This window comes from Enhydra lutris, unplaced genomic scaffold (genome assembly GCF_002288905.1).
Source record: "Enhydra lutris kenyoni isolate GAN:26980312 unplaced genomic scaffold, ASM228890v2 scaffoldscaffold54, whole genome shotgun sequence".
NCBI classification, from domain to species: domain Eukaryota; kingdom Metazoa; phylum Chordata; class Mammalia; order Carnivora; family Mustelidae; genus Enhydra; species Enhydra lutris.
In genome coordinates this window covers 6,184,279-6,211,332 of record NW_019154138.1, presented here as the reverse complement: position 1 = coordinate 6,211,332, position 27,054 = coordinate 6,184,279, and the positions used below count along the sequence as shown (strand labels likewise).

The 27,054-nt window shown below is 36.3% G+C and overlaps 1 protein-coding gene across 6 annotated transcripts in view; it reads right to left on the bottom strand.

The window, feature by feature from the left end:
• The window catches only part of LOC111157319 (chromodomain helicase DNA binding protein 9), a 146,646-nt gene that overhangs the window by 37,266 nt on the left and 82,326 nt on the right, over positions 1-27,054 (bottom strand). For all 6 annotated transcript variants that reach the window (XM_022518623.1, XM_022518624.1, XM_022518625.1 and 3 more), the window contains exons 15-23: positions 26,689-26,899; positions 24,006-24,201; positions 21,388-21,555; positions 20,495-20,674; positions 13,863-13,973; positions 9,487-9,683; positions 8,806-9,005; positions 4,693-4,852; positions 4,163-4,252 (exon numbers count right to left, since the gene is read on the bottom strand). In XM_022518623.1, coding sequence (XP_022374331.1) covers positions 4,163-4,252; positions 4,693-4,852; positions 8,806-9,005; positions 9,487-9,683; positions 13,863-13,973; positions 20,495-20,674; positions 21,388-21,555; positions 24,006-24,201; positions 26,689-26,899 — 1,513 coding nt within the window. The remainder of the gene's footprint in view (positions 1-4,162; positions 4,253-4,692; positions 4,853-8,805; positions 9,006-9,486; positions 9,684-13,862; positions 13,974-20,494; positions 20,675-21,387; positions 21,556-24,005; positions 24,202-26,688; positions 26,900-27,054) is intronic.

Genomic DNA, 27,054 nt, shown 5'->3' with positions numbered 1-27,054 from the left:
GGCTCTGTGCTCAATGGGGAGTCTACTTTTTCTCCTTTTCCCTCTGCCCCTTGCCCCCTCAAATAAATAAATACATCTTCTTAAAATTTTTTTTATCTATTTGAGAGAAAAAAAAGAAACAGGGGGGGGGGGGGGGCAGAAGGAGAGAGATAAAGGAGGGGCTGGTTCCCAGGACTCTGAGATCATGACCCAAGCAGATGGCAGATGCTTAACTGAGCCACCTAGTCGCCCCAGTAACTAAATCTTAAAAAAAAAAAAAAAAAAGCCAGGTAGAGATTGGATGGGATAAATTATCTTGGGAAATCAAATTTTCTTTTTTCTTTTTGGGGAAATCAAATTTTCTAGTTGGGAATTTCGCTATTTGATATATGTGAATTATCAATTTTCAAAGAATGAAGACAGAACATAAAAAAATTAAGTAGAATTTCATCTCCTAGTCTTAGCACCAAAATTTCATGTTAATAAACAGGCCTACTGTTCTGAAAAAATGGGAAGTTTCCTACTTACAATTAAGTTGTGTAGAAAAATTTCATTTATAAGTTCACAAATTATCTTTGGGAACTCAAAATAAATTTTCATATAGAAATAAATTGATAAATGGTCAATATGTTCCTGAGCAAGCCCACAAGAACCCAATATTTAGCTACTAATACAGCATAAATAAAAGAGAGTGGCAATGAAAACAGAAGACTTACAAGTCCTGTAAGAAAATAAAACACAAAGTATAGATAGGAAATTACTTTTTATTTTTCATAAGTGTTTGCCAGCAGAAAAAAGTTTTTAGTTCAAGGAATACGGAGAAAAGGATGGAGACATTTCTCTAGATTCTTAAAGAAAATTTCTGCACTTAAATGAACATCTACCTTTAATTTTTCTTAAAAAACAAAAGGGTTACCATCACAGTATTTTCTAGCTTACTGTAGGAAAATAGAGAAAGAGTGATTTTCCTGGGATACAACAAAAGCTTAAAAAGTGATGATGGAAAATACAGTTAAAGAAGGTATTTATTTTTGATTGATTTCCTGCCCAGGACTAAAGAAAGCATAAAAACCCAAAGATGAAGCCAAGAGGAAACAAAGTGAGTTACCCTCACCGACCATCAGGTGGCACTCTAAGCTCAACACACTGTGACGATCGTCAGCGGTGGAAAGATTTCCAGCTCATAAAGAGCATATACCCACCCAGCGTTCCAGTGTAAGTGCCAAGTGCATGGCAAGTGTTGCTTAACTGCTAGGGAAAGGAACACAAGGTGCATGTGCTCCTGTGGTTGATTTCTGTTTTTAAAGATTCAGTTCATGTTCTGTCTCTTGCAAAAAGCTGCCTTTAATTTCCCCAGCCTCGATCATTCATGCAAAATGTATTTGAACAGCACTCATTATGTGCCAATAATAGAAATAATTGGGCAGACACTCTCTGCTCCTGTGAAGAGGTACCCACAATACTGCATGGTGAGTGCTGTGACAGCCGACCTTGGATATGTGCCTGACCCGGCCTTAAAAGGCCAGGAAAGGCTGAGTTGATAAGCATGGGGGGGGGGGGGGGGGTATGGAGGCAAGGGGGAAAGGAAATATTCCAGCAAGACTGCAACGCCTGGAGTGTAGTACAGAAATAAACTGACACCACAGAAAAGATGACAGCATCCAAAAAAAGGAGGTGACAAGAAGAGGGCACCTATGAGAAGACATTTAAGAGACAGGTTGAAGAGGAACTGCAAAGCAGCAAGCAGAAAACTAGAAAGAACCTCTCTCTACAGGTGAATGCTATTACAGAAGCATTTTTAAGAAGAGGGAAATGGTCAATAAAGGTAAAGTAGGACAGGAGCACCTGGGTGGCCCAGTAGGTTGTGCGTCTGACTGTTGGTTTTGGCTTGGGTTGTGGGATCGAGCCCCATGTCGGGCTCCATGCTCAGCGGGGAGTGTGCTTGAGAAGTCTCTCTCTCTGCCCTTCACCACCACTCTCAAATAAATAAATAAATCTTAAATAAAAAGAAAAGGGAGAGTAAGAAAAACACTATAATATATCCATGGGTTCAGCAGTAAGAGTATTGGTGGCTCAGACGTTAAGCCTCTGCCTTCGGTTCAGGTCATGGTCTCAGGGTCCTGGGACTGAGCCCCGAATCAGGCGCTCTGCTCAGCAGGGAGCCTGCTTCCCCCTTCTCTCTGCCTACTTGTGATCTCTCTTTCTCTGTCAAATAAATAAATAAAATCTTTAAAAAAAAAACAAAGAACATTGGTGAGGAACTTCTTGGAGTAGGTGGTGGAGTGAGGGGCAGAGGCTGAACTGTGGTAGGGAGCACATCGTAAATGGGAGAGGAGAAAAAGCAGACACAGATACAGAAGTCTGGCTGTGAAATCAAGGAGAGTAATTGCGTGTCAGTGTGAGGAGATACTGGATCCAAAAGTGGGGTGTGTGTGTGTGTGTCTATGCTGAGGAAGATGTCAACATGTGAAAATCCAAACGAGAAGCCAGAGTGGGGGAGATTAACAAAAGGGGAAAATGTAGGGATAATTCACAGAATGTAGTTTCTAGGAAATCACAAGTGGATAGGATCCCGTCGGGCCAAGGGAAAAAAGGAGTCATTTAGTCAACAGATATTTACTGGGTGTTATACGTCCCAGATTCTGGGGGCTGTGAAAACAAAGATCAGTAAGATAAAAGATAGCATATTTAACCTTCAAGAGGCTTCAACTATAATGGGAGGAGAAAAGACACACAAATAAATATAACTTTAACAGGCACCATGAATGAGATAAAATAAGGTCAAGCAGTAGTGAGTAACTAGGGGAGGGAGGCCAGGGAGGGCCTCTGGGAGGGGGTAAAACGTGAACTGAGGCCTGAACAGAGACAGGTCTGTAGAAGACGAGTGTGAGAGCATACCAGGAGGCAGAGCCCAGAATGAGCTTGACACACAGGAGAGACAGAAACAGCAGTGTGGCTGCAGCATTGTGGGAGAGGGACAGAATGAAGGAGGAGGTCACAGGTTATGTAGGGCCACAGGGAGCACGGATTTTATTCTAAGAGAAATGAAAAGAATCTGGAAGGAGAGGAGTGCCATGGCCTGATTTTCGCTTCAGAAAGATCACTCTGGCTGCTGTGTGAAGGTCAGCCCGTAGAGAGGAGGCAGAGAGACCCAATTAGGAGGCCGCTGCAAAAGTCTAAACGTGGCATAGTGGTGGCTGGCACTAGAGGTTTAGCAGAGGATGTGGTGAAAAGTGCTCAGATTTGGGCGTACACTGTACTTTGCTCACAGGTCCTCTTGAGGGATTTAAGGGGAGGGGAGGAACCAGGAATGGCATCCAAGCATCTGGGCGGTCCATTTAGCAGGATGAAGAAGGCCTGTGTGTGGGAAGGTGGGAGGAAAGGGGCTGGGGGCGGATCTGGCGAGCCAGGGAAACTCCGAGATGGCAATCAGACTATCAAGTGGGAATATTAGGAGGCAGCTCTCAGATTAGAGCTCTAGGATGAACACGTAAGTTTGAGAGTCGTCTGTTTCTTGATCAGATTTGGTCTGATGAGACTGTAGGAGTTTACTGAAGGCGAGTATAGCCGAGAAGGAGAGCTGAGGGCAAAGCTCCTGGACAATCCAATGTGAGAACCAGGAGAACGAAGAGGAAAGACCAGTGAAGAAAAAGGACACCTCGTGGGTAAAGTTGCATGGATGCCTACAGAAGACAGCGTTTCAAAAAAGAAAAAAGTTAAAAAAACAAAAAACAAAAAACAAAAAACAAAAAAAAAACACAGCATTGCAAGAAGGAAGACATAGAGTAAGGAGCTGAGAGACCAGGGCGTCGGACGGATCGTATGTGGACATAAAAGTCAGTTGCCATAAAACCTCTCCCACTGGATTAAGAGGGCAGAGAAAGAATGAGCACAGAAAGGTCAAGTTACAGATTTGGTGGTAGGAAGCTTACTCCTACTGCTGCTGCTGCTGTTTTTGTTGTTGTTATTATTGTTATTATTACTACAGCTTTTAGTGACAGAGCCCAAGATTGAGACTAATGGAGGAAAGGCTGTAAATTGGCACAGGTGAATTCTCTACATTTGGTGGAATTTTCTTCTCGTGAACGTCACTGAATAAGGAGCCACTTAATGTACAATTTTCTCGTCCTATAATTTTTGCCTCATCATGTTACTGAAAATAGCAGCAGGTTATTTAATTTACCTTGCATCAACTCCATCAAATACTTTCTGACACTCGTTTCCAATGACTTCTTGCTTTAGGTAATACAGCATTCTTACACGAAGCAAAACCCTAAAAGTGAGGGAAAAGAAATCAAAAGACACAAAGAGATTAATCATTAAAGAAAATTCATCCATGAGGTTAAAATTGGAAAAGAATTTTTATACAGAATTTTTATAATTAAATAATAATTATTTCTGATTAAATAAATCTCATTACTACCATATATAGTAAAATAGGTTTCTCCAAAATCTTCACAATCATCATAATTTAATATCCAAGTAAGATATAATGAGATCATTTGGAGGCCAGTTTTATTTCTCTCTCTGTTGATGAAAACAGTGACACAAGAGGTACCATGATTTGCTGAAGGATACCCTGTAAGATTAAGATTAGGATTGGTCCTAGACCACACTGTCTCTGTACTCAAAATCAGCATGCTTTAAGATTTTTAATAAAATTCAGAAATATAAACTTTCAATGAGTTGTGTTAAAAACACCCTACTACCTACTTATTACAGTGGTGTTTTATATGTTTTTTGTATCCTTCGTCTTGAAGTAGCTGCTCAGGATTGTATTTTCGAAGCCATTCTGCTTTCTGTATATCAAATGAGCTTGTTTGAGTCTTCACTTTCTTCCCTTTTCGACCCCTGGGTACAGGGGCTGATAGGCCTGTTAAAATGAGAAGGACACATGAAATCAGGAATAACTTATATAAAGGTTTGTAATTTGAAACATTTTTTTCAATACAAGAGATTTCTGGAGACTTTCCAGAGGTCTGTGCAGACTCTACAGAGATCTTTAACATATTAATGGTAACATTGCTGACCCAATCGCAAGGTTAAGTCAATGTGATGACAGTATACACATATTAACAGTTTCCCCTACAAGAACCCAACAATTCTGTATCTGAAATTAATCATTCTAACTTACTTTTTGTTCCAAAACACATCATTTTTTTCCAGATGTAAAAACCAAAAAGCTCAGCCTGTCCCTCTACTTTACTTTTAGCTTCCCTAGTTATAAAATAGTAAGTTTTGGCCTCCTGATTTTCAAAACTGGATTAGGTTTAATCACTGTGGGTTCTTGTTTAAGCGAGCTAATTCATTTTGTTTCTTTGAACCCTTTGTGAAATATTTCTTTGTGTGTGTGTGTTAAGATTTTAAGCAATCTCTATACCCAACGTGGGGCTTGAAGTCACATGCTCTACTGACTGAGCCAGCTGGGTGCCCTGTAACATTCCTTTTTTTGAAGATTTATTTATTTGAGAGAGAGAGAGAGAGAGAGAGAGAACAAGCACAGGGAGCAAACCCTCAAGCAGACTTCCTGCTGAGCACGGACTCCCCAAGGTGGGTCATGAGATCATGACCTGAGCCGACACCAAGAGTCAGACAGTTAACCAACTCAGTCACCTAGGTGTCCCTGAAATATTTCAGAAATACAAAGAAGTATTCTTACTCTTAATCGTAACATATTCCATATCTGGTCCGTTTTTCATTAAAAGAAATAAGTACACACAGGTGAAGCCCAACTCACTCTTTCCTTCCCAACTCACTATCCTGAGTTTGTCTAGTCATTCCATGCCCGTACGTGTGAGTTGGAGGAATATTTAGTATTTAAGTTTTCAGACATTATAGAACACAAGCAATTCGGCAACTTGTTGATTATGTTGATATCTTTTTGAGATTTATACTTGCTGACTCATGAGGCTATAATTTATCTATTTTCCTGCCATGTAAAAATGTACCATACGACTGTCACTGCATGTGTACCACTGCTTACCTATGAATTTTCAATGACACTAGAGCTATTTCACTTATAATTTTTTTTAAAGATTTTATTTATTTGACAGACAGAGATCACAAGTAGGCAGAGAGGCAGGCAGAGAGAGAGAGGAGGAAGCAGGCTCCCCGCTGAGCAGAGAGCCCGATGCGGGGCTCGATCCCAGCACCCTGGGACCATGACCTGAGCTGAAGGCAGAGGCTTTAACCCACTGAGCCACCCAGGTGCCCCTTCACTTATAATTTTTAACAATTACTAAAAAATACACTTTTGATTCCTTTCAGTTCGTATCTCCTATATCTTTTCCTTGCTATACTCTACCAGCTAGGAGTTTCATGACAATGGTAAATAGAAGCTTGATGTGGACTTGTCCATTTCTTCCTAAAATTTTGGCAATTTTGCATTTATATTTTTAGACTATTTTCTTTAGTGTATGAAGTTTATACTTGTTATTTCTTCTTTTTTGGGGGGGCATCCAGGCACCCCCTGTTATATGTTCTTTTATGGATCTCTTTTTTAACCTAATTAATGCCTTTTACCTTAAATTGTACTTCATTCTCTGTTACTACGAATACTGTTCTATAGTCCAGTCCTCTTCTGCTGACCTGAGATTTAGTACTCTCTGGTTGGCTGAGTTGGTAGCCACTCATCTATTTTCTTCCAAAATTGTGTCGCTATTTCCTCTCCCCATCTCGGTCTTCTTTTGAGGGTTTATGCCTATTTATTTATTTTTTAATTTTTGTCCATTTACTTTTTTTAAAAAATATTTATTTATTTGACAGAGAGAGATCACAAGTAGACAGAGAGGCAGGCAGAGAGACAGAGAAAGGGAAGCAGGATCCCTGCTGAGCAGAGAGCCCGATGCGGGACTCGATCCCAGGACCCTGAGATCATGACCTGAGCCGAAGGCAGAGGCTTAACCCACTGAGCCACCCAGGCACCCGCCTATTTATTTTTTAATCATGGAATTAAGCATATTCAAATACAGACGGAATAATATGACAGATCACTACGTCCCATCATCCAACTTTAATAATTACCAGCTCATGGCAATTTTGTTTCCTCCATACCCTGTTCACTCCCCAACCTTCCACATTATTTTGAAGTAAATCTAAGACATCACTCATTTTGATAATAAACATCTGAGTATCTCTTAGCGATAGTACATGGCCTCCTTTTAAAAAAAATACCATGACTGGCCCTAAGAAATGCAATTATACTTCCCTAATACTTGATATTCACATTTACCATTATCTAAGAAATAATAACAATAATTAAAAAACAACTCTGGGTTGTTTGTCTTGTCAGGATGCAGATCAGGCCCCCACACTGCAACTGGCTGAGGACTCTCAAGTATTTTAGGTTATAGCCAGGGTTGTCAGTCTCAGGACTATCAGTATTTTGAGCTGCATCGTTCTTCATCATTGGAGGTGTCTGTGCCCTCTTGGCTTCTACCTACTAGATGCTAGTAACATGCTCAAAGCAGTGACAACGCTGAATGGTGGCAGGACTGGGTGCAAAATCATGTCTGGTTGAGAACCACTGGTTTATAGATAGCCTCTCTATCCAACCCTTTTGTTTGTTGAAGAAACTAGGACTTTTGCCTGTCGAATAGATCAAGCATAATGCCTTAATTTTTTTTCTCTTTGTTGACATGTAAGTGGAGTTTCAAGAAAGAGTGATATACTTGTGTCAATCTTCCGTCTGTATCAGAAGTCCACTCTTCACATTACTAATTTCACTGCCCCCTATTAAGACAGCCTCCAGGGACCACCCTAATTCAAAACAGGTGCTTTCTGTTCTTCTCCATCTCAGCACTTACTTATTTCACAATGCTTAGCACATTCTGAAATTATTTATCTACTTTCTTATTATGTCTGTCTACCTGGCTGGAATGGAAAGTTCCTGAGCTCAGGGATCTTGTTTCTTCTTCTTTTCTCAATACCTTGCACAAGAAGCATATAGTAGGAACTGTTGAAGGTATGTATTGATTAAATAGAACAAAACTGTAACACAAATTTCAGGGCGTAGTAATCTTTTTTTATCTTTACAGAAAATTCAATTACTTTATGCTCTGAAAGAGTTACTTCATGCAGAAAAGAACATTCTATTAGAAACGATGTAGAGAAAAAGTACTTATATATATCTCTGGCAGAACTGTAAATTGGTACAGCCATATCTGGTGCAAATTAAAGTACGGATGAAAACTTAAAGTGTATATCAATGTTTCCCAACTTTAATATACATACTAATTGCGAAGGAACTTGTTAAAATGTAAGTTCTGATTCAGTAAGTGTGCTGCCTAAGATTCTGTATTTCGAAGAAGCTCCCAGGAGATGCTGATACTATCAATCCACAGACTACATTTTAGGTGTTAGGGATGTATAAATGCTGTACCTCAACAATTCCATTTCTTGGTAGGTATTTCAGTGGAAGATTTGTTCGCCATGCAGAAGGAAAACTGCAGAAGGATCTTCACTGAAACTTGTTTTTCAATTGTCCAACAACTGGGGATGTCCTAAGTGCCCGTTATTAAAGCAGATGCTAAATAATTAGCTACAGGATGTCGGCACTACGAACTACTAAAAAGGAGTTTTAAAGATGAGATAGATCTACATGATGACAGACAGGAAGACCATGTGACGAAGAGCCGCAGGTAAAGCTGCGTGGAAAACCCAACCAAACTGAGAAGTTGGCATTTTCTAAGTTGGAACTTGCATGGAGAGGGAAGTGTAAGGGTTCTGTAATGTTATCTATAGTGCTTCCATATTTTACAGGGTACTGTGGTAAGTGCTACCTATATAACCAAGAGTAAATTTGAAAAGAAGCAAGAATCTTCTTACCTAGATGATTCTGTAGCTCTCGTGTCTGCCCATCTTCCGTTGGAGTAATGAGATCCCATATGAAGCCTTTAATTTTCTCATCTCCTCGGTAGTGAACAAGGCAATATGCTAAGAGGGCTCGGCAAATTATTTCTACATCGTGCTCGTTCAGCTGTCTTTTAAAACGGCCGTGAGACAGAATCTCTCTCCATCGGCCCCATCTGGTTAAAAAGGTATATTTACATTAATATTAAGTCAAGTTCTACAGAAAAACAGAACTCATGGACAAAAGGCTTGAAAACTGCCCATATGTTGGGCATGAAAACCCCACATATAGTCATTAATAGGATTAACCTAATAAAGTCTTCCTCCCACCCCCGTGAGTAAAATGTGGAGTCATGGGAGAGTGATTTCAAGTGTATCTTATTCAATAATGGATAACAAGATTATCCATTTAATATTACTAAATATGCAAATCTCAGAAGAAGGAATTTGACTTCAGTGATACATTTATAATTTACAATTTAAGGATATTCCATCATTCTGCTAATAAATATATGTTAAACATAACAAATTTAGGGTACTTTAAACAGATTTTATTGATTCTAACAAGATAAAAAAAATACAGTAGAATATAGTATATGTTTTCTGTAACTTCATATAGCATACTACTAACAAGAAACATTAAAAATAGTATTTTACCCATAAACTAGAAGATTTTTCTCTACTCTAAAGCATTCAGTTCTTCCATAGCCATTGGAACGGTCACAGGGTCTCCGGAGTTTGGGCTTTTCATCTCCTTCACTTTCGGCTTCAGATAATTCAGCCAATTCATCTTTTGTGGCACTAAAGGGTCTTGTTTGCTTCCTAATTCTTGGAGTGTCAATAACCAAGCTGTTCTGTAAAATTTAATAGCTATTACTTGACGGTCATTTTACTATTTTGCTTACAATGGTGTTTTTACATTTTCACCTTTCAAATGGTACAGAGAATAATTATAAAAAGCCAGAAAACAGAAATTACTAACAATTTCATCAACCTACCAAATCAACTTAAAATTTTTTATATTCCTTTAAAATCCTTATTATCATACGCATAAAATATTGTGATTTACAGTCATAGGATGAAAAGAATTTGGTATCTAGCTTTATTATTAAAATGAGTTATTGTGTTATGCCTCTATAATAATTATAAAATACATTATTAAACTACATTTACGCATCTTAATTTTCTTTATTTAATTTGCGGTTTAGATTTGTTTTCAATTTTTAAAATAAATAATGCTCAAATAAATCTTTGTAACCTAAGTTTATCCCAGAGATAAATCCCAGAAAGGGGAAATATCCAGGACTGAAATACTGGTCAAAGGATATAAATATTTTATAGATCCAGAAACATGTTTTAGTCTTTTCCAAAAGTTAAATTAATATACAAAAAGCAAGGTAATAAGTATATAAACCTCATCATGTTCATTCCATTTAATTCATTCAAAACAACTTTTAAGTTGATATGCTTTTTGCCTTTAATGAAAAGTTTCTAAGTTAGAAAGATATACTTTGAGAATATATAAAAGGTCTGTTTCTCCTTCAGTCTCATCCATTAATTTTAGAATTCATCAATGGCTCGTCCGCTACCGTTATGGCTGTGGTAGGCCAACGGTAGGATTGTTTTCTTATTCCTTCTGAATCTGTTAATCGGCCTTCTTCAGTAGGAAAGAGTTGTCCCTTTGCCCTGCCCCAGCTTCTTTAAAAATTAAAAAAAAAACAAAACAAAACCCTAACTGTATTTTTTTGAGTAAATTTTCAAACATCTTTTGCCCACAATCATTTGAGATTTTTTTGATGTGTTTCCTTTTTAAAGATTTATTTATTTGAGAGAAAGCAGGCAAACGTGAAGAGGGACAGAGGGGGAGAAAGAATCTCAAGCAGACTCCCTGCTGAGTGCAGAGCCCAAAACTGGACTTGATCCCAGGGCCCCAAGATCATGACTTGAGCTGAAATCAAGAGCTAGACACTCAACCGACTGAGCCACCCAGACGCCCTTGATTTTGATTTGATTCCGATCACCTTATACTGGCTTTCATATAATAAAGATATTAACTTTCATGTACACTTCTGCTATAAATAAGTCTCACTAGTCTGACTGCCTTTCTATTGTCCATTATATACTTCTTAGTCTTATATATGAGTATGCCAATCATTTCCTTTGTGACTTTTTTTTTAAAGATTTTATTTATTTATTTGACAGAGAGAGACACAGCAAGAGAGGTAACACAAGCAAGGAGAGTGAGAGAGGGAGAAGCAGGCTTCCCGCAGAGCAGGGAGCCCAATGCAGGGCTCGATCCCAGGACCCTGGGATCATGACCTGAGCTGAAGGAAGAAGCTTAACAACTGAGCCACCCAGACGCCCCTGTGATATCTTTTTAATTTACAATGTTTTCTCACCAAGTATTTGATAAAACAGAAATCTAGTTTTTCTATTTTTTTTTATGCTTTCAAAAATTTTTATTTTATTTGTTGTTGTTAAGATTTTATTTATTTAATAGAGAGAGAGAGACAGAGAGCAAGCCAGCGCACAAGCAGGGGGAGCAACAGCGGGAGAAGAGGAAGCAGGCTCTCTGCTGAGCAGGGAGCCTGATGCAGGGCTTGATCCCAAGACTCTGGGATCATGATCTGAAACGAAGGCAGATGCTTAACTGACTGAGCCACCCAGGTGCCCTACTTTCAAAAAATTTTTTAAAAAATTCATCACAAACTGGAGTTTACTTGGCATGGAGTATATCACTATAATGTCCCCCCAGTGCTAAGTCAAAGTCCTAATCATGATTATTAAATAATTCCTTTTTCTCTAATACTATTTCTTTACTAAAACATATAATTTGATCTTTTTCTGTTCTTTGCTCTTTGTACTTTTTCTCAATATCATGCTGTTTTAATTATGTTTCCTTTATAATATTTTAATATGGTTTAACATGTAGTAAACAACACTCGTCTGTCTTCTCTGTACTTCATTTTCAGAAAAACTTTAAATTTTTTGGTGAAATATAAATAAGAAAATGTAATTATACAAGTATTAAGTGAATACATGCATACATAAGTTTATTTATAAAGTGCTTAACTCTTCAGGGTAATCTTCAAGGCCCTATGCTATGACCCATACCGACGGTCTCTGACCTTGCCTATCACCTCCTCACTAACTGCCTACATCCTGCCACAATGTCACTTCTATTTCTGGAATACACGGAGCTTATTTCCACCAGCGGCTCAATGCCATCCCCGGCACCTTGAAAGACTTTCCTCGAGCCTTTACATTGTTGGCTCTTTCTGGTCATTCAATCTTAGCGTAACTGTCCCCTCAGTGACCTCCCATGACCACCTGATTTCATGCTGTCACACCTCCCAGCATTCCCAACCATCTGACTATTCTATTTTCTTCACTCTCTGATATCATCTTATGTATGTGTCTACTTCTGTCTCACCCACCAGAATCCGTAAGCACTATCAAAGCAGTGGTTGATCTGTCTTGTGCACATGAGCCCTACTGTGAGACTGGTCCTTGACTCACAGTATGCTCTAGCTGGACTACTGCATAAATACATAGGAATGTCTGTGGGTTCCCAATATATCCTTTTGAAAAATCATAAATAAATATGCTATAAGCATCATTCCATATCTCCCTCTCTTTTAAAATTTAATTGTTTTGGAGGTCTTTATGGGCCAGTAGTACATAGGGATATACATGATTATTTTTACTTATTGCATTAAATAGTAAAGGATGTATTAATCCTCTATCATAAGAAATTCAATTAGTTTACACATTTTTTCTAAAACAAAGAATGTGGCAATGAGCATCACTGTACTGTATCATCACTGTACATGTACGATTATTGCTGAAAGACAGGTTCCTAAAAGTCCATTTAATATTTTTGATAATTCATTTTTCCAGGGGAAGTTTAGATATCGTTTGGTTATATGAAACAATTGTTAGCTTTTGATTTGGGTTGCATTTCTATGCTTATAAATTCTAAAAATGTTTAAAATATATAGTTTTCAATTTCCAACAGAGAAATCTTGCAATTAAATTTGATAATTCACTTTACTGAAATCATACACATCTGTCAGTAGGTATACCCCTAAATGTTTTGTACCTTTTTTTCCTACAGTGAATAGATGTTTTCTTCCATTGTATTTTTCTACTTCTATTAGTAGTGATATTTAAGAAGGTTAAATGGCATATTTATTTTTCATCCAGTTAATTCATTAAACTCATTTATTAATTTTCATAATGGCTTTAAGATTTCCCTGCTTTGTTAGACATATAAACATGCCATACCCAATGATGTTTTATAAATATCTTTTCAAATTTACTTATTTGTTTCATATAGAATTATTTCTATTTCTGAAGTATATGAAATAATAATGATGATGTATGGTAGTGGTGTTATTTCTCACTGTAAAGTTTTATATTTTAAAAGGCTGTTAAAATAGATCCCATGCATCAATGCTTAATATACAATTCTTTTTTATATTATCTTGATAATGGGTAAGCTGCACACTGATTCCTACACAATAATTAGATGTCTTATGAAGTAAACAGTTATGTTATTATCAGTTCTACAAACTATTTTTTAGCTTTTTGGTCCTTTCTTAATTCTAAGGGAAGTTACAAAAGAAACAGTTTAAAAATGCTACTTTCTTGAGTGCATTTTTTTCCCCTTTTGTATCTGACTGGATCATCATTAATGGGAGCAGACTCCAAGAAAACAAAGTTAAAGAGCAAAATCAAAGTAACTGATGATTTAAAGACATTTTAAAAATCGAAAAACATTGTACTTTTAAGAATATGAACATCCAAACTTAAACTTTCCCTGCACTACCACCTATCACGGCAGATATCAGAGGTATTAAACTGAAGCAGTATCTGGCTCAACAGGTGCTCATTTTAATACCCCACATCAATTTATTTATTCAGATAAATTTATTTCAGTAAGTACACAATTGAATACCTTAAAATATTACAATAATATTACCAAAGTATCCCAACAGGTTAATTTTTTTTAAAGGGAAAGAAATACTTACTCTGCCACTGATAGCATCTATATCTATTTCTGCCTTTTTAGCCCATTTTTGCCAGAAGTTGGGATCATCTAAGGAAATATCTGTCCGATTCCCAGATGCCACAAAGCTTGCCTGAAACACATAATGGCAGTTTCTTAAAATGTTATGACGCTTAAGAGGAAAATCTACCACAGTATATTCACAACATCATCTCTTCACATTTACTGCGGATAGAATATGAATTCATCGTACACACATACATTCCAAAGATGTTCCAAATGGGATGGCCTGAAACGTAGCACAGCAAACGCTCAAGGCAAAAGCCTCACTGCCAACACAGGCTGTGGATTTAGGAAAAGATTAAGTAAGTTATTACTCTTGTTTAGCTCAAGCTTTTGGTAAGTAAGGATCAAATCCTTTTGGTGAAGAAACTACACAGGACAGAGATATGCTTTCTAGAAACACTATATGAGTATTAAGAAATTAGGTTAGCCCAAGAAATTTCAAACCTGCTTCCCTCATACAGATCATTTTCTGGTATACTACTTTATTTCTATCATATTTTTAGATAGATATGCCTCCTAAAGAAACTGTAATATAGGATATGAGGAAAAAAGTCACCATCTGTCTTTACATTAAAAATACTTTTCCTTACAACAAAAATACTGCATAGTCATTGTAAAAATTCAAAAGATTACAGAGGAACAAAAGAAAAAAAAATAACTGATTTACTTTCTTAAATACTGTAGCAGTTATACAGTCTTTTAGTTGGAAGAAACTAGATATTACAGCTCAACACTGGAACTTATAAACTAATAACCATTATTTGCAACTTAAGTTCCTGAAAACAGATATGCCACTTCAAAGAAAGTCATTAAAGTGCTTTATAAAGTGCTTTATAAAGAAGTAGTGAAGATACATGGTGCTTTAAAAAAGAAAGAGCCTGGAAAACGCATGGTAACACTTACAAGAATTAAAGGGAAGAATACAGTCACATAATTTTCAAAGGAGAATATAATTCGTAAATGGCTTTAAGATAATGACTAATTATCTGGGATATAATCAAATTATAAAAAATCTTCATTAAAAAACCCATTTTGATGGAATTTTAAAATGCAGAAAATTACACATTAAAGAGATAATAAAACAGCTATAAACAAGCAAGCTATTTATGACATTTAAAAGAAGTCTGGAACTCTGAAAATTTGAACACTGGAAAACCGATGATATGAAGGAATTACTGATCGAGATTATGACCTGAGCTGAAATCAAGAGTGGGATGCTCAACTGACTGCACCACTCAGGGGCCCTGATGATTTTATTTTTATTATTTCATTTAACTTAAAAGATTTTATTTATTTATTTGTTGGAGAGAGAGACAGAGAGAACAGGAGGCTGAGGGAGAAGAAGGCTCCCCGCTGAGCAGGGAGCCTGATGTAGGACTCGATCCCAGGACTGTGGGATCATGACCTGAGCTGAAGACAGACGTTTAACTGACTGAACCATGCAGGCGCCCCTATTTTTAAACATAATAATAAGTATTGTGGCTGTGTTAAAGTAATTTTCATAGATCTTATATACATGTTCGTATATATAATGTCTGGGATTTCCTTTAAAATAATATGAAAGATGGAGAGAGTAATGATGAAGCAAGCTTGGCATGAGTTGATAATTGCTGATAAATGAAGCTAGGTGACAAGGGCATAGGTTTCATTATACCACTGTCTATATTTGTAGTTTGAATTTTTATATTGCATCTAATGAGTAGAAACAAAATTAAAATCCTAAGTACTTCTTGCTGAACTTTAAGATTCTGTTCATGACACTGCTTGCCAAGTAATAAGTACATTCCTTCCATCAAACATGCTTTTGAGACTGGGTTATTAAGATGCTTGTGTACAGCAAGTGGTGAAATATTATAAATGTTAAATATGTGCATTTTGCTGGCATTTTTATGAAACATAAGTGATGGAAAAATGTTTTAACGAAATGAATTAAAAAAAATTTTTTTGCTTGTTCTAAACTATAGCTTTAATATTGGGAAACTACTAAAACTAGGAATTTTTTTAAAAATAGTAATTTTTAATGTGTTGACATGATGAGTATGATAGGGTAATAGCTATTATCATGGACCTAAATATCCAAAGATATTTAGGTCCTAATTCCTGGATCTTTGTGAATGTTTATGGCAAAAGAGACTTGGCAGATGTGATAAAGTTAATAATTTTTGAAATGGGGAGATTAGCCTGTATTATATAGGTGAGCCCTAAATATAATCACAACTGTCCTTATAAGAGGGAAAGAGGAAAAGACTATGGGACAACAAAAGCAGAGATCGGAATAATATGGTCACAAGCCACAAAATGCAGGCACTTGTAAAAGCTGGAAGAGATAACAAACAGATTCCCCCCTAGAGCATCAGAAGAAACCAGCCCTACTGACACCTTGAGTTTTAGCCCTAGAAGACTCATTTTGGACTTCTGACATCCACAAGTATAAGAGAATAATTTGTGTTCTGGTTATTTGTTACAGGGGCAACAGGAAATAATACAATGAGATACCTCTTAAGGATAAACCACTCATTACCCAAACTCATATCCAACTTAAAAAGAACACAGGCTAACTAGCTTAATGAAATGAAAAGTAGTAGCCCTCATCATCTGCATAAAAGTATCTGATGACAATCAAAGTGTTATGATTGAATATAAGGAACAGACATTTAACTTTACTCAAGTAATTCCTAAACCACGAGGGGATGTCTACTTGTTAATTCTGAAATGAATTTTTCTTAAGTGAAGACATAGGACATCCATACTTTCAAATCTTCATTACTATAAACTCTTCAACTTCCAGAAACACTGAAAAGTTCACTGAAGTTCACAGGGTTTTATTTTATATTATAGTTTCATTGATACTTGCTTCTTGAGATTTAACAGATCTGGCAAATGAGCATCTGCTTTACATGGGCATTGAATATGAAAAGCCATTAAAGAGAAACAATTAGATTTTTGAAATCAAGCTTATGGTTGCTAACCTTAAAAAAATTTTACGTTGCAGTAGATAATTGCTTTTATTCTGCTACCAGATAACTACTGATAATTAAAATAATTTACCTGGAAGAAACTATACTTCACAATTCAGTAGCTTCTGTTATATTCATTATAAGAAAAATGATACATTTATTTTTCAAATAAAATAAAAAAAATACTTCTAAAGAATTCTAGACACTATTGTTAAATGACATATAACCTATTTTCAAGATGACTTCCAAAATTCTCAAGGACTGTAATGAATTAATGCCTACAGAAATAAAATTCCTATTGTAGAAGATGTCATCGTACAGGTATACTGATTACTTCCAGATGTTAAATCTTAATATCCTAATCCCTCTAAAAATATTCTTTAAATGTTTTCCCTCAATCATTAAATCCTTTTATTATTTAAAAGGGAAGACTTTTTATTTTTATTATTTTTTATTGTTAACGTTATTCACCATATATCATTTATTTTCTTTTTTTTTTTTTTTAAAGATTTTTTACTTATTTGATAGAGAGAGAGAGAGAGAGAGAGAACACAAGTAGGCAGAGCAGCAGGCGGAGGGAGAGGGAGAAGCAGACTCTCTGCTGAGCAGGGAGCCTAACGTGGGCTTGATCCCAGGACCCTGAGATCATGACCTGAGTCGAAGGCAGAGGCTTAACCCACTGAGCCACCCAGGCGCCCACATCATTAGTTTTTGATGTAGTGTTCCATGATTCATTGTTTGCATAGGGAAGACTTTTTAAATGCAGAAATCCATCTTCCTACATCAGAAGGTAGCAGAAGGACAGTGGGCGCCACAGAAGGGCCCTTACAAATAAGCAATTCACTGAAGCTTGATACATAGACTGCTTTGTTTTTGTGAATTAAGCAATTCAAAGTCTTGTTCTCTACCAGAAAATACAGAAATCAAATGAGAAAATTTTCTCTATTTCTTGGATCCACCTGATTGCCCTTACAAAAATATCTCCAAACAAGGTTTAGGTGATAGAACCACTTACAAATGAAGCTACCAATAATGAGTTTTATTTGCTGGATATGTACTAAGTCTAAATAAAGAGTCTTATTATGTACTCTGCTCCATATATATAGCTTTTCATAAAAAAAAACTTTGATAATGCAAAGAAAGACTGAAATTACTTCATGTATCCAAACCACTTTAAAACAATTAAACATAGAGAAAGTCTTTGGAAATTCCAGAGAAAGTATAAAATACTATCAACTTTGCACCTTCAGTACCACTGTACAGGGGTGCCAAATTCTAATATGCCAAATGTCCACCAGACAGTGGCATTCGCTCAAAACAGTGGAAATGAACAAATTCCAAGACAACTACAGGCAAACTCTCTGGACTTCTCAACTACTGAAGTACCTCTTCAGTCAGCCTTCTTTTCAAATACAAATTACTCCATGGTCTGAGGGTTTTTCAAACAGAAATTTAAATGTTTAAGTATTTCACTTTCTTACAGCACAGCTGGTTATGATTAGAGTATACTTGAATAAAATAATACTCATACAGCGCTTTACTGTAGAGTGGAAAAGGCCAAGCAAGATTATGACGCTCTCCTCTTTAAAGACAAGAAAGTCTCTTAAAGGTTAATTGTCCAAGGTCACTCAGCTTATGAGTCAGAATTCAAACTCTGGTGTACTGGTTTTCCATAAACGATTTTCGTTAACACCATACATGAGGAAACTTGGAATCACCTGTGGTCATTAAACACTTTACTCATGTCTACATTAATTAAAATAGAAAAAAAAACTTTAAGGAGAGTATCTCTAGGCGCAGCGTAACCAACAAAGGTGATTTCTGTACTATCTGCACAGTGTGTTGACAACTTGGGTATAGCCAAGGAATCCCAAGTAAACAAGATTTCTCATGAAAGAAGTTAGAGTCCAATGGTGACCAGTTGTAGTTCTCAGCCTTATTCTTCTGCAGTATTCCTTTTGTTTCCACAATACTACTTTTTTCTGATTTATTCTCTGTGAACTCTCAAATCTGTCTGTTTCCTGGGCAACTCTCCTGGACACCTCCACCTGAATCCCCTGTAAGTGCCACAAATACAACAGCCTCCGGTATTTTGTTTTCTCCACATAAACTTCCTTCTTGTGAATTCTCTATCTTACTTAATGATTCCATGACCCTCCAAACTATTTGAGCCAGAAATTTTCAAGTCCCTTTGATTCCCCACTTCCATACATTTCTAACGGGTCATCAACTCCCGTTTGATTCAAGTGGTGCTCCACTACCCTAGTCACCCATCACCATATCCAATATAAGCCTCTTACCTGGTATCCTTGCCTCCAGTTCTTCTCCTTTCAAACTCATTCTCCACACTGCTGCTAGAGTTAAACTCCTCAACTGCATTCATTATGTCCATTTTCTGCTTGAAGGGATTTAAAAGCTTTTTAACTGCCTCAGGATCAAGTTCAAATTCCTCAAAATGGAATTTTTTCGAGCCCTTCACAATTTGGGTCTGACCTCCCTAATCCCTTCATTTTTACCTCCATTTAATTCACCCCATGCATCTATAATGCCTGTACCATATTCCTTCAAATCTTACTTGTACTTTAGGAACACACGACTCATTTCTGTGACTCTCCCTGTAACACAGTGAAACTCATGCTTCCTTCAAGACTCAGCTCAGATGTGATTTTCTCTGCAAAGGCTTTCCTGAGTCTCTGGCTCTTCTGTTTTATGCAAAATTAATCATCTCCTTCTTTGCTTTTTTTCAGCAACTAGAATCCTTTCATTCTAGTATTCCCAGAATGTAGCAAGGTACCTGACATATGATTTCATTAGTTTGCTGAATGAATGCAAGAGAAAAGTTTTCACTGGAAGACTGATATTACTTTGGGTGCAGTATCTACACTACTTGCTCTAAAACAGAATTCTCCTAAAGATAAAGAGAGACTTCTGGAGTGAGAGTGGAGAGGAGGATACAGAAAGGAAAGGAAGGGGAAAAGAGAAAACCTGTATGAACCACTGCAGGCGACACAGAATACTGCAACAACAAACTCTTCAGATAAATACAAGATATAGGTTTACCCCATATCTCTTTGTAAAAAAAAAAAAGAGGGGTGAATATAAAGGCAGTTAGTAAACTTTTGAAATGTTTTCCCAAAATAAGGTAGACTGTTATTAATACTTCCTTTCAAGACACAAATTTCGTTTTACCCTCCCCAAATTAGATTTAAGTATTTAAGATGAAATTAGAAATCCTTTCTCTTCTTTAAATACTTTAAATTATAGTCAGTTAATGTAAGATGATTTAACCTCCTACACTATTACCCACATTTTGCTCTGGCTTCAGCATATATGTTCTTTAATTTCTAAATCTGGTTTTAAATGTTCTATTCTGATTAATGCATAGAACGATTTTTGGTTATTATACTTGCTCCATTTCACTAGGATCCGAAGAGTGCATGTGAAATTTGATATCAGAGGTCATAAAAAAAAATGAAGGAAAAGAATATATAAACTTCTGCTTCTAAGCTAATTTATTTAAATATTAAGTATATTTAATATATACTCCGCAAATAATTAATAGACTAAAAGAGGGAAATTTTTTTAATTGTCAACATTACTAGTATATTTATAAAATATCACTCACTGTTACCTTGGCAAATGTTGACCCACGTCCTTCTGACTCAATTGTTATAGTTTTTGTCCGACGTAGTAAAATCTGATCGATATCCTCCTCACAGAATTTAGAGCCTTCATCTTCTTCCTCCATAATGGCACCATAAGCACCTCTTCGAAGCAGATCTTCTATTTCCTTTTTGGAAAGCTGTTGAATCTAAAGAGAAAATAATTTTGGTAACAGTATTATTATGAAGTTCCTAAAATGAGAAAACCATCCCTAAAAATTTCCAAAGTACACGGAGTCAAGTTTAAACTGCCTCTGGGGTTTATCATATATACAAGAGAGAATTCTCTGAAAGAACACATTGAAGCTGCTGACTTCTTTCTTATTATCTTTAAAGTAGTATTTGCCATGTGCCTCTAATAGCTTCAGTTATGACAAAGCCTCTGGGGCAGATAACCTCTGAAGGTTCTTTTTAGTACTAGGATTCTACAGCTGTAGATATAGACTACAAGCACTAGATATAGGGTAACAATCTTGAGGGGAAAACATGCTCCCCAAAATCACATAAAACAAAACAAAGCCAATGCCAGTAGTTTGACACAAAAATTTGAAAAGCTTTTATAGAAATAATGCCGAAAAATTCACAAATTCTGTTTTGCTATGCCATGATACAAACATCCTAAAAGCAGAGCAAAGAAGTTCAGCCTTGAAAACATTCTTAGAATTCATGAGCACTGGAGCAATATAGACAGGACAGATTCATAAGCATTAACTAAACAGAGGTCTATTCTGAAATGCCTCCTTACATGAAAGTAAGTATTTCACATTCAGTATGGATCAAAATTAAATGATATACTACCTGAAGTTAAAATTAAATACAAGTAAGAACACAAACACTACAAGTGAAAAGAAAATATACATACACCACCAACATTACTTTCTCTTCCACTCATGCTCTGTAACACAGCCTTATCTAGACCCAGTTTCAGACTGGCTCGGTCAAACATCTCTCTCTCATATGAGTTACGAGTTACTAGTCGGTAGACTTTAACTGCTTTATTCTGACCAATTCTGTGGCAACGAGCTTGGGCCTATAAAAAATGAAGTTACAGATTCAGTTTACTTTACAAAGTAGCACAAAAGGGATTACACAAAAGGCATTTAACAATAGACTATCTCAATGGAATATAAAAGTATGGAAGAATTTTTAGAAACTCTTGATATAGAATTAGCTATAACCTTTTTCTAGAAATTAAGGTAGTGCTTACTAAAATGAGAAATGATTCCATAATCAGCAGTAAGTTAAAATTTAAGCTTGTATTTCAGAAAATATAAATAAATCCATGAAGAATTAATGTTTTTAAAGAGGGTATCATCAAAATACCTTTAGATAGGAATGTAAACTGCTATGAACAGATTATTTTTAGCTGCTGGCAACTCTACCTTTAAACTTAAAACATAACTCTGAATTTCTCGAGTTTTTTCTACTACATTATCAATAAACTTTTCAATACATTTTAGTTATGCTGGGTAATTTAGAGGGGGACAAAAACTTAAGGTGAGTATCTCCAGAGACATAATTTTACTTAAACAAGGAAAGAACCAATTAGTTAATATGCATATGTATTGGAAGTAGAGACCTCGGAGATTATAGAAGAACTTTATTTTTTTCAGAGAGAGGGGGAGAAAGTGAGAGAGAGAGAAAGGGGGGCAGGGGCAGGAGAGGGAGAGAAAGTCTTATGCAAGTTCCACACCAGCCTGGAGGCTGAGGCTCGACAACCCTGAGGTCATGATCTGAGCTGAAATCAAGAGTTGGACACTTAACCAACTAAACCACCAAGTGCCCAAGAACTTCTTATTTTATCTTGGGGTTCCACAAAACTTAAAATTTATGTTTTAAATTTAGGCTCTAAAGGTTTCAAGGAATCAGTGGCTTTCTCACAAATTGCTAATCACCTTCCCATTATCTTCAGAAGACTAAATTATAATTTGTGGCTTTAAACTTATAGGTGGCATTGATGCTATACTCTGTTGACATCTTTATTCTATCATATACTCTTTGTGCTTTTTACAACTCAGAATTGTGGGTGAACAACCTTGCTCCAAGTGTAGGGAAAGTATAAGAGGCCAAATGTTTCATTGGTCTATGAAGGCTAGATCTACATTAGCAGTAAGTAGGAAAAAACCAAGTGAGAGGAAGAAATTGGGGAGTCTGATACAGGTTTTCCAGTTTCTCCTCAGGTTCTATCATGTGATTTTATTTTAGATTAACTTTTAGAACATCAAATGTGCTGCAGGCTGTGTAAGTATAAACATGCATCTAAAAGGCAAAAAATTATAATTTGGGTTTCTCTTAGAGATTGGTAAACTACACCCTGTGGACCAAAACTGGCCTGCCAACTACGAATGGCTTTTACACTTTTAAGGGACCATAAACACAAATGACAAAGCACATGTGGCAGACACCTTATGTAATCCATAAAAGCCTCAAATATTTGCTAGCTGGCCTTCTACAGGAAGGGTTTGTCGCTGGTCTATTAATTTTGGATCTCTGATATTTTGAACTAGATTACATATAGTTACACAAATGAGAGGTTAAAACCTTATTTTTTATTGAGCTAGGTATATTCTCAGTAAAAATTTATCGTATTTGGTATTATAACAGCTTAAAGTAATAATATTAATTACAACAAAGCCTACCATGAACAATAAAAGAAGAATTTCTTAATCTTTGTTCTCATATCTATCCTAGATGCTTATCTTCTACAAACTTTGATGCTATTTCATCACCCTACTAATATTAATACTCCTGTTTCTATGAGGTCCAAGTACTATCTTAACTTAGACGTGTATCTTAAAGTTTTACAGTATTTCATAAAAAGGCATAGTCTATTAGGTCTTAATTCTATGCAGATGATACTATATGATAATTGAGAAGTTGAAAATAGGATAAGTGCTTATTTTTCAGAAAGTAAGATTCTGAAATTTTTATTTATTATAAAGAACTTTAAAAAAAGGATTTATTTATTTATTTGAGAGGGAGGGAGGGGGAGAGAGAGAGAACGAGGGAGCGAGAGCACACACTTGTGCATGTGGGGCAAGGGAGGGGCAAAGAGAGAGAGAAACTCAAGTGGGTTCCACGCTGAGTGTAGAGCCCAAGGTAGGCCTCGATCTTTACCACCCTAAGATCAGCACCTGAGCTGAAACCAAGAGTCAGACACTTAACCAACTGAGCCACCCAGGTGCCCCACAAAGAAGTCACTCTTAAAGCTCAGGCCTCTCTCAAATTTACATAATATACTTCAAACAAATATTGTACTCAAGTAGATAAACCTACTTAGAAGACAAATAATCTAGATAAGTATATTTCCTTGTCATTAAATTAAAATTAAGATAATTTAATCTATTTGATTTGGCAGAGATATTCCTTAAGGAATCATACAATGTTCATTTGTTTAGATAAAAACAAGAGGTTGAGGATCAAAAACAGTTCTAGGAATGAAAAAAGAAATTTAATTCTTCTGCCAAGCAATGTATTTACCTGCAGGTCATTCTGAGGATTCCAATCAGAATCAAAAATTATACACGTATCAGCAGCAGTTAGGTTAATGCCCAACCCACCAGCTCGGGTACACAGAAGGAAAACAAATCGATCTGAATCAGGTTTACTAAATCGATCTATAGCAGCTTGTCGAAGATTCCCTCTGACCCTTCCATCGATTCGCTCATATAAGTATCTATCAAATGAAATGTCATAAATTTAGTTAGATGAATATAATGAAAATAAAGACACACTCTATCAAATGTAAAGTCAGTTTCCTTGCAACATTATGTTTACTATGAAATTAAGAAGCAGTATCACCCCAACTAGTTTCTACGGTTTTATAATTCTCAGTGCTGGTGGTAGGGAGGAAACACAAGTAATATAAAGATACAAAATCTTTGCATTCCTCTTGTATAGGTAAAATGCCATCACAATGAATATCATTTTCAGAAGCTGCAATTAAACACGCAAAAACTATCTTGCTGACCTCATTATGATAGTATATAATGACTTTTTTTTTTTTTTTTTTTTAAAGATTTTATTTATTTATTTGACAGAGAGAGATCACAAGCAGGCAGAGAGGCAGGCAGAGAGAGAGGAGGAAGCAGGCTCCCTGCTGAGCAGAAAGCCCGATATGGGGCTCGATCCCAGGACTCCGAGATCATGACCTGAGCCGAAGGCAGCGGCTTAACCCACTGAGCCACCCAGGCGCCCCGTAATGACTTTTTTTTTAAATAAAAAGCAAAGACTTTCACAGAAGTTCAAGAAGCCTACCAATGTTTCTCTGTCTCAATCACGTTAATCTCTCAAAATACAATTTTTTTTTTTGAGATTTTATTTATTTGAGAGATCAAGAGAGAGCAAGAAAAAGTGCGGGCAGAGGAGAGGCAGAGGGAGAGGGAGAAGCAAACTCCCAATGAGCAGGAAGCATGACCATGGGGGGCTAATCCCAGGACCCTAGGATCATGATGTGAGTTGAAGGCAGAGGCTTAACCCACTAAGCCACCCAGGCACCCATCTCAAGATATATTTGATTGTAAACTGTATCTACCAAGGACGAACTGAAATACTAATTTTTTTTTCAACTTTTTAAATAAGTACTTATTGAAAGGATTTAAAAATAGTAATAAGGTTTTTTGCCTCGTTTAACAGATTTTCAAGATATTAACAATATTTGAAACATTAAGAATTTAGGTAAAAAACCCTGTTGTCTAGAACATTTTAAAACTTGCTGTAGAATGCCAATTCTTTAGAGTGAATTACTGTTAAGCAGTTACTTTTTAACTTATTTTCTTTCCTCATTTACATAAAATTCAGAAGTGGACAGCCATTAATAAAATTAAAATATATAAAAATTTAGAAACTAGAAGAGGAATACACAGGATATTTGCCACACCTCTTCTGGTTCAAGACAATTCTTTACAAAAAGAATTTATTAGAGTCTCAGAAGGAGCTCACTGTTGTCTCCAGTACCTGTGAAATGGGGTGTGGCTTCTAATAATGTGACATTAAAGATATCTGGGGTTTTCCATGAAGCTCATCTTTATCTTATAAAGTTCTTTGTATCAGGAAATCAAGAAAGAGTAAGAATAGCTATTTTTAGGAATACTGAAATTTTATCTTCCTTCTTACTTATGTGATATGAAGTTGGGAATAAAATACATTTTGGAATTAGACCAAAGAGTAAAATACTGACACTAAAAACAGAACTAGAAATAAATGAAAAATAAAAATGAACTGCACAACTTCTGATAATCTAAATTACTACAGACCTTTACTTATATATAAGGGATAAAACCCGCTGAACCAAAATCTACAGTCATATCTTTAGATTCCCTTTCAGGGTCACATGTTGGTATCTGACTGAAGCACTAACGTTCTGAGAAAATAACCCACGATGAATATCCTATTCATCTAGATCCTAGTTAGCCAGTATTGAAGACTATCTTATCGTCGCGCACCAAAACAAAATCAAACCCCACATGAAACAAATGAGAAAAGACTGAAAGCATGAACAAGGGTCAAATGGTATACAGTGAGAGTCAAAGTGTAGCAAGTTCAGGTTCTCATTACAACAATGAAAGATGTGAAAAGGTACTGAACCATTTTTTTTTAATTTTTGAAGATGGTTCATTTAAAGTGTCATTACTGCAAGATTTACAAATCAAGTGAGATGGACACTAATAAACCCATTCTTTTTTCTTTATTAAAAAAAATTTTTTTTTTAATTTATTTGACAGACAGAGATCACAACTAGGCAGAGAGGCAGGCAGAGAGAGAGGAAGGAAAGCAGGCTCCCTGCTGAGCAGAGAGCCCGATGTAGGGCTCGATTCCAAGACCCTGGGATCATGACCTGAGCCGAAACCAGAGGCTTTAACCCACTGAGCCACCCAGGCGCCCCTAATAAACCCATTCTTTTAAGTCAACAAATACTTGTCAATTTACAAAGGTTTCTTCATCAATCTCCTTAGCCCCGCCTACTATTTGCAACATACGTGGGTTAGAGGAACATCTGACCCCTAATCATAAACTACCTTTATTCAGATTTAAATGGGTTCTTACCTAGATAAAGAGCAAGAGGTACATAAAAACAGATTACAGTACAATGATGCAAAATCCTGAATAGCAAATCCTTCGTGTAATTCACAGTATAATTCAGTAGATGAATCCTATGCCTTACCTTTTATGAATGAGATAGTCCTCCAGGATGTCAAGGCAGCGTACCATCTGAGAGAAGATGAGCACTTTATGACCTCCAGCTTTCATTTTGGGAAGCAATTTATCAATAAGGACCAATTTACCAGCAGACTGGATCATTGCTTGAAGATGAAAATCAGAAGCAGCTGGATTATATGTATCTCTAAATTCTCCAAGTATTTTCTCCTCAGCACCTGCCAAAGAAACGTAAGAAGATAGCAACAGTGCACAGATACAGACAACCCCCGGTTGCTTTCTTTTTAAAAAAATGAAATTAGTGCTCCTCTGTGCTTTTGTAATACATTAAAACTTTCTGATGACAAGTATACTGTTTTCATTAGAATTATTT